The sequence below is a fragment of the Nerophis ophidion genome, linkage group LG05 (assembly GCF_033978795.1).
Source record: "Nerophis ophidion isolate RoL-2023_Sa linkage group LG05, RoL_Noph_v1.0, whole genome shotgun sequence".
Taxonomy (NCBI): domain Eukaryota; kingdom Metazoa; phylum Chordata; class Actinopteri; order Syngnathiformes; family Syngnathidae; genus Nerophis; species Nerophis ophidion.
The window spans coordinates 30,301,733-30,309,798 of record NC_084615.1 but is presented as its reverse complement, the minus strand read 5'-3'; the positions used below and the strand labels follow the sequence as shown (position 1 = coordinate 30,309,798).

Below are 8,066 nucleotides of genomic sequence, written 5' to 3'. Positions count from 1 at the left end.
AAAATAGAGGCAGCTTACTGGTAAGTGCTGCTATTTGAGCTATTTTTAGAACAGGCCAGCGGGCTACTCATCTGGTCCTTACGGGCTTCCTGGTGGCCGCGGGCACCGCGTTGGTGACCCCTGGCGTAAACTATCCTTAATGCTGAAACGTCAGTTGTCAGAATTTCAGCATTAATAAATTACACATAATCTGGAAATCAATGACTTACTTTCATTATAGTATAAGTCCATTGTATCAGCTGTTGACTCTCTCTCACACACATAAATTTTCCAATATAGATAAGGCTATACATGTTGATTTTGATAATAATAAAAAAATACACTGCCTTACTGTATGTTCCCTATTCTCAAGCCTGGCACCTCAATTACCATTTCCTGCCTTTTTTACACAACCCCTCTGTGTTGATCTGTAAAAGTAGTTTGTAATTTAAGGCTTCAAGTACTTTCACATGTTTAGTCCTTTTAAACTTCACAATGTAAGTCAAGCAGTATTCTATCAACAATATTATAGTCATCAATCGTATCAGTGAGAAGTACAACACAATAATTCTAAACTAAATCATAAGTTTGTGTATCTTACATCAAACAAAAATGTATATGCATACATTGTTGACAAATTATTTACCCTGGTTAGTCAGGATTCTTTGGGAAACCTCAAACTGATGGAAAAATTTGAGGATGCACCCTGTCACTTCTTCTGCTGTTTTAGATTTTAGGGCAGTGGTTCTTAACCTGGGTTCGATCGAACCCTTGGGGTTCGGTGAGTCGGCCTCAGGGGTTCGGCGGAGGTCAAAACACACCCAACTAATCGTGTAAATACAAACTTCTCCCTATCGGCGTATTACGGATCCGGCAACAGATGACTGATTTGCAGGTGTGTAATTGGTTGTGAGTTTAGGCACTGTGTTGGTTTTGTTGTTTGAACAAGGTGATGTTCATGCACGGTTCATTTTGTGCACCAGTAAAAAAAAAAACATGGTAACACTTCAGTACAGGGAACATATTCACCATTAATTAGTTGCTTATTAACATGCAAATTAGTAACATATTGGATCTTAACTAGTCATTATTAAGTACTTATTAATGCCTTATTCGGCATGGCCTTGTTATAACCCTAACCCTCTAACCCTGACCCTAACCCTAGCCTAATAACTCAAAACATTAAGTCTTTGTAGCTTGGAATATGTTCCCCTAGTGTCCAAATAACTCAAAATTAAGTGTTTGTTACTCAGAACAGTGGTCCCCAACCACCGGGCCGGAGAAAATTTTTTTATTAAATTTTATTTAAAAATATATATATATTTTTTTTAATTAAATCAACATAAAAAACATAATATACACTTACAATTAGTGCACCAACCACAAAAACCTCCCTTTTTCATGACAAAGAAGAAAAAAAAAAAAAATTGTCCCGGGCCGCGGGACAAATTATTAAGCGTTGACCGGTCCGCGGATACAAAAAGATTGGGGACCACTGACTTAGACTATGTTATTCAAGTGTCCAAATAACTCTAAATTAGGTGTTTGTTACTTGGAATATGTTCCCCGAGTGTCCATACAACTCTAAATTAAGTCTTTATTACATAGAATATGTTACCCGAGTGTCCAAATAACTCTAAATTTAATCTATGTTACTTACAATATGTTCCCCATAATAAAGTGTTACCAAATACATATAACTTGGTCTTGATTTAGAAAAAAAAAAAAACACAGGGAGAATTATAGCTGCTGTGAGGCAATGGTTCAGGGACATGAAAATTTAGGCAAAATTTGCAGATTCTTCACAACTAGTTTGACTTTGGTGGTCTCAAATGATTGACCTCCAAAGAGCGAGGCCTTATCCCTGCCAGAGTTTGAATAGGGCCACCTTTTCATGGGAGATTGCAGAGCTAGCCACCCCACCTCTCGCCAAGGATACATGCTGTGTAATTAAAATGCAAAAGGTGAAGTTCACCTTGATTGGCTTGTACTCTGTGCCTGCCTTTAGGTCAACCCTGCCCTTCTGTTGACAGGACCTGCATTCAGACACCTGAATATAAAAAACATTGATCAATACAAAGTATTTAACGGCTTAAAAGTTATGTCAGTATGGGTATGTGCAGAGTATGTTATTTAATTGTTTGACAAAGGGGAATGGGATATATAGGCCAAAATGGTAAAGACTCTTTGATATATACTTGGGAATCAAATAGTTTATTACAGCAATGAAGGCCAAAATATCTGAATTGTTTGAGATTCAGAATTTTTTTTAAATCGCTCTATTATTTTTAATGTTTTTATGACGAGCCAGCAGACTGTCCTTCAAAGTGGACAGTCATAAGTGCCCATCATAAATAAAATGATGGACTGTATTCCATTTATTTCTGACAAGGCAGCAGTACCTTTCGGTAAGACAGGCAATACATGTTGTAAAGGCAAAAGTGAGGAAAAAACAAATCTTACCCATTTTTCAATGTCACACGTCATGGAGGGCCAGGAACATCTCTTGGAAATTGCATCCCTTGTTTTGATCTGGCCACAATGTGCGCCAATGTCACTTGAGTGGAACTCTCTAAATATAGCTTGCCATCTATGACAAATCAAAGCATTAACTGAAAGCGTATTTCTTACATTGAACAGTAATACAGTGAAATACAAATATCTCTGATTTGAAATCCAGAGATTGCAGCAATGGTATTTGTTTATTGTAGAAATTTCAATGCTTTACTTGCTGTGCTCACACCTAATAAAGTGAGCGGCCTGATTCAATACAAATTAAATGCAAAACTTACAAATGGCGTAGGGGCAGTGTATATACATTCATGTAGGATCTATGTATATGAAGATGTACTCTTACACTATTAACTTACTGACCTACTTAGTGGCCTAGTGGTTAGAGTGTCTGCCCTGAGATCAGTAGGTTGTGAGTTCAAGTCCCGGCCGAGTCAAAGACTATGAAAATTTGACTCATTACCTACCTACTTGAGTTAATGGGTTGGAATTGGTGGTTAAATCACGATAAAATGATTCCCGGGTGCGGCACTGCGGCTCCCCTCACCTCCCGGGGGGTGATCTAGGGTGATGGGTCAAATGAAAAGAATAATTTTGCCACATCTAGTATGTGTGTGACAATCATTGATACTTTAAATTAATAAAATGAAAACATGGCTCCGAGACCGTTTATTTATTTATCAAAAAAAAAAATACACATGAGTAAATCCCCGACAAAAAATATCTTATCCATCACACAATCAACTCAAAGGATATGGGCACGGCCTCAAAGGGTTAACATCCGATGAGGAAGAGAACTGCCATCAACCCAAAATATACAGAAAGGGTTTTTTGGAACAAAAAAAGGAAATTAATATTACTTTCGGTTTTTCTTCAATTTTCCATGGATTTAGGTTAAAAGGTGTACAATTTCAGACACCATTTATGCACCTGAGTAAAGTTACGCCGCATTCTCATGCTAGAGAGTCCATCTTAAGTATGAAAAACTACAAACATTGAATTATGCTGTAGTATAATGTAAAACTGTAAATTTAGAAAGGGAATGCTTAGTTTTTCTTTAAATACATTAACACCATCACATTTTTTTATAATAATACTAAGTACAACAATTTTGAACCCAAATCATACTTGCCTACCTTGAGACCACCGAATTCGGGAGATGGGGTTAAGGTGGAGGGCGGGGTTTTAGGTGGGCTGGGGTTTGGTGGTAGCGGGAGTGTATAATGTAGCGTCCCGGAAGAGTTAGTGCTCATAGGGATTCTGGGTATATGTTCTGTTGTGTTTATGTTGTGTTACGGTGTGGATGTTCTCCCGAAATGTGTTTGTCATTCTTGTTTGGTGTGGGTTCACAGTGTGGCACATATTTGTAACAGTGTTGAAGTACGGCCACCCTCAGTGTGACCTGTATGGCATTGCATTTTCTTTTGTGTTTGTTTAAGCTGCATATATCGGGCGGCTCAGCCAGCACGCTGTTTGATAAAGCGGGCGTGACGACAGGTTGTAGAGGACGCCAAAGGAAGTGCCTTAAAGTCACGCCCCCGATAGAGTTGTCCGGGTGAAAACCGGGAGAAATTCGGGAGAATGGTTGCCCCGGGAGATTTTCGTGAGGGTCACTGAAATTCGGGAGTCTCCCGGAAAAATCGGGAGGGTTGGCAAGTATGACCCAAATAGGTGAAATTACATAATATCCCACGGCACACTAGACTGTATCTCACGGCACACTAGTGTGCCGCGGCACAGTGGTTGAAAAAAACACTGTATTATGTACTTTAGTTGCTTTATTGAGTTTACAACCCCCTGGTGCTGTTTTGTACTGTTTCTGTACTTGTTTTGATTATTCTTTGCTTGTATGTAAATGTTGCATATTATAAATAAAGGTTTATGAGAATAATTTAAAGAATAAATAAATAAATACTGTGTATGAACTCCATCCAACCATTTTCCTTGAGGTCGGGGGGTCGGGAGCGCTGGAAACTAACTAAAGAATAACAACCATGAAAAAGTACAACAATGTATTTTTAATTTTGAACAAAAAGGTATGACAAAAATATGAAAATCAGCACAATTAGTTATGGTTTAACAGCATAACACGCCACAATATACAATATTATCCAATATTAGACCACACACGTCACTCGGTCAGTATGCGCTCCATTAAAAAAAATAGGAAAATACAGTTTTTGTAGCTGCTGACAGAAGCAACATGTATATTTGTTTTATAAATTTCATAGTTGGTTCGAAAAAAATACATTGTATGTATTATGTACTTTAGTTGCTTTATTGAGTTCACAACCCCCTGGCGCTGTTTTGTACTTGTTTTGATTATTCTTTGCTTGTTGAGTTTATACCAAAATGGATACATGGATGATACAGCAGAGGATTGGGAGAATGTCATGTGGTCAGATGAAACCAAAATATAACTTTTTGGTATAAACTCAACTTGTCGTGTTTGGAGGAAGAAGAATACTGAGTTGCATCCCAAGAACACCATACCTACTGTGAAGCATGTGGGTGGAAACATCATGCTTTGGGGCTGTTTTTATGCTAAGGGGACAGGACGATTGATCCGTGTTAAGGAAAGAATGAATGAGGCCATGTATCGTGAGATTTTGAGTCAAAACCTCCTTCTATCAGTGAAAACTTTGAATGGTTTAACTAATACTTATTTTCCACCATAATTTACAAATAAATTATTTAAAATTCCTACAATGTGAATTCTTGGATTTTTTTCACATTCTGTCTCTCACAGTTGAAGTGTACCTATGATGAAAATTACAGACCTCTGTCATCATTTTAAGTGGGAGAACTTGCACAATCGGTGGCTGACGAAATACTCCCCCCCCCCCCCCCCCCCACTGTATCATATACTTTAGTTGCTTTATTAAGTTTACAACCCTCTGGCGCTGTTTTGTATTTGTTTTGATTATTCTTTGCTTGTATGTAAATGTTGCATATTATAGAAAAAGTTTATGGAACTCCTAAAACAAAAATATTGTGTATTGTCCATTTTTTCTACCGCTTGTCCATCTCGAGGTCGGGGGGTGCTCTGGAACCTAACTAAAGAATAACAACCATGAAAAAGTACAACAATGTATTTCAAATTTTGTACGAAAAAGTACGAAAACAATACGGAAAACAGCAAAATTAGTTAAGGATTGAGAGCATAACAGGCCACAATAAACAATACTATCCAATATTAGACCACACACGTCACTTGGTCAGTATATGCCTTCCACAAAAAACAGTAAAATACAGTTTTTGTAGCTGCTGACAGAAGCAACATGTATATTTTGTTATTTGTATTTCATAGTTGGTTAGAATAAATACATTGTATGTATTGCTTTATTGAGTTTACAACCCCCTGGCGCTGTTTTGTACTTCTTTTGATTATTCTTTGCTTGTATGTAAATGTTGCATAATATAGAAAAAATTACCAGAAATCCTAAAAATCTAACAAAAAAAAAAAATTGTGTATTGTCCGTTTGTTTCTACCGCTTGTCCCTCTCAAGGTCGGGGGGTGCACTGGAGGCTAACTAAAGAATAACAACCATGAAAAAGTACAACAATGTATTTTTAATTTTGAACGAAAAAGTAGGAAAACAATACGGAAAACAGCACAATTAGTTGTGGATTGAGAGCATAACACGCCACAATAAACAATATTATCCAATATTACACCACACACGTCCCTTGGTCAGTATGCGCTCCACAGAAAACAGGAGAATATAGTTTTTGTAGCTGCTGACAGAAGCAACATGTATATTTTGTTATTTATATTTCATAGTTGGTTAGAAAAAATACATTTAGTTGCTTTATTGAGTTTACAACCCCCTGGCGCTGTTTTGTACTTGTTTTGATTATTCTTTGCTTGTATGTAGATGTTGCATATTGTAGAAAAAGTTTATTAAAATAATAATTTAAAAAAATATTGTGTATTGTCCATTTTTTCTACCGCTTGTCCCTCTCAAAGTCGGAGGGTGCGCTGGAGCCTAACTAAAGAATAACAACCATGAAAAAGTACAACAATGTATTTATAGTTTTGAACGAAAAAGTAGGAAAACAATACGGAAAACAGCACAATTAGTTATGGATTGAGATAAACAATATTATCCAATATTAGACCCCACACGTTAGAAGAAAAAAAAAAAAAACAGGTTTCATTCCAATCATTTTATACAAAATAAGTGCCCTTCGAATATTTACACCATGGGCAGAAATATTAAAATCATCAAACAGAAAGGTTCATTTAAGTCCAAGATGAGCTGCGTCAAAGGAGGCTTTTTTTTTTTTACGCGCGGTTCAGGATGTCCGTGAGCTTGTTGATGTACTCAATGGTGGACTTGAGGGTTTGGATCTTGGTGAGCGGCTGTCCCCTCTTGGTGTAGTCCGGCGGCAGGTACTCCCGCAGCTGGTGCAGAGCCTCGGCGAGACTCCTCATCCTCATCTTCTCCCTCTCGCTGGCCTTCATGCGCCTCTTGGTGGACATCTTGGACTTGTTCTCCCTTTGCGCCTTCGGACTGTATGAAGAACCGCGCCCCGGGAAGACGTTGGCGAGTTCCTGGATCTCCTGGTGACCGCCGGAGAAGAAGATCTCCGGCGAGGAGCACATGGAGTCCATGGAGGAGGACTCCGGCGAAGAGTCCTCGAAAGCCCCGTCGCTGACCTCCTTCCACTCGGCCAGGATTTTGGACGTCGCAGCATCGCAGTCCATGTTATAGATCCAGGGATGATGACAGCAAGATTGTCTTTTTTCCCCTTTTTTTTTTTAAGCCGAGGGACTTTTTATACGCGGTGGCATCTCCGGAGGTTTATGGGTTCACAGCTCAGGCGGAAAAAAGAAGTTCAAAGAAAACCACAAGTGGCAAAATGCGACCTTCCAGAAGGACGTCGTTCGTTATCACCGAGGTGCGAATAAGGTCGAATAGACGGATAATGCAATGGAAAGAAAAATGATTAGATTCTCTTTTGTGGGAGACGACTCTTTAACGTCTGCTTGACAATTGTCAGTTTGATGTGAGGGTCCATGTCTAATTACACCAGCAGGCAAAATAACAGAATCAATGCGGCTATAGTTATGTCAGTGGTTCTCAAATTGGGATACGTGAGTTTTTTTTTTTTTAAATATTCTAAAAATAGCAACAATTCAAAAAAATAATTTCTAACAAATTTTATTGAATAATAATTCAACAAAATAGTTCATAAACTGTGAAAAGAAATGCAACAATGCAATATTCAGTGTTGACAGCTAGATTTTTTGAGGACATGTTCCATAAATATTGATGTTAAAGATTTCTTTTTTTTTGTGAAAAAAAAGTTTAGAATTAATAGGTTGATTGGCATCACTAAATTGGCCCTAGTACAGTGGTTCTTAACCTTGTTGGAGGTACCGAACCCCACCAGTTTCATATGCGCATTCACCGAACCTTTAGTGAAAAATAAAATGTTTATTTTTTTCAAATTCAAGAAAAACTTATGATTTTTCTATTGGTGCACAAAATGAACCGTGCATGAACATCACCTTGTTAACAGAAGAAAACCAACACAGTGCATGAACTCACAACAAATTACACACCTTA

General features: G+C 37.9%; 1 protein-coding gene across 1 annotated transcript; it reads right to left on the bottom strand.

Annotated features, from left to right (window-relative positions):
* Positions 1-6,661: 6,661 nt before the first annotated feature.
* On the bottom strand, positions 6,662-7,234 carry msgn1 (mesogenin 1). The gene has a single exon (XM_061899571.1). The coding sequence runs from the start codon at positions 7,199-7,201 to the stop codon at positions 6,779-6,781; it is 423 nt and encodes a 140-aa protein (XP_061755555.1). The 5' UTR covers positions 7,202-7,234; the 3' UTR covers positions 6,662-6,778.
* Positions 7,235-8,066: the final 832 nt, after the last annotated feature.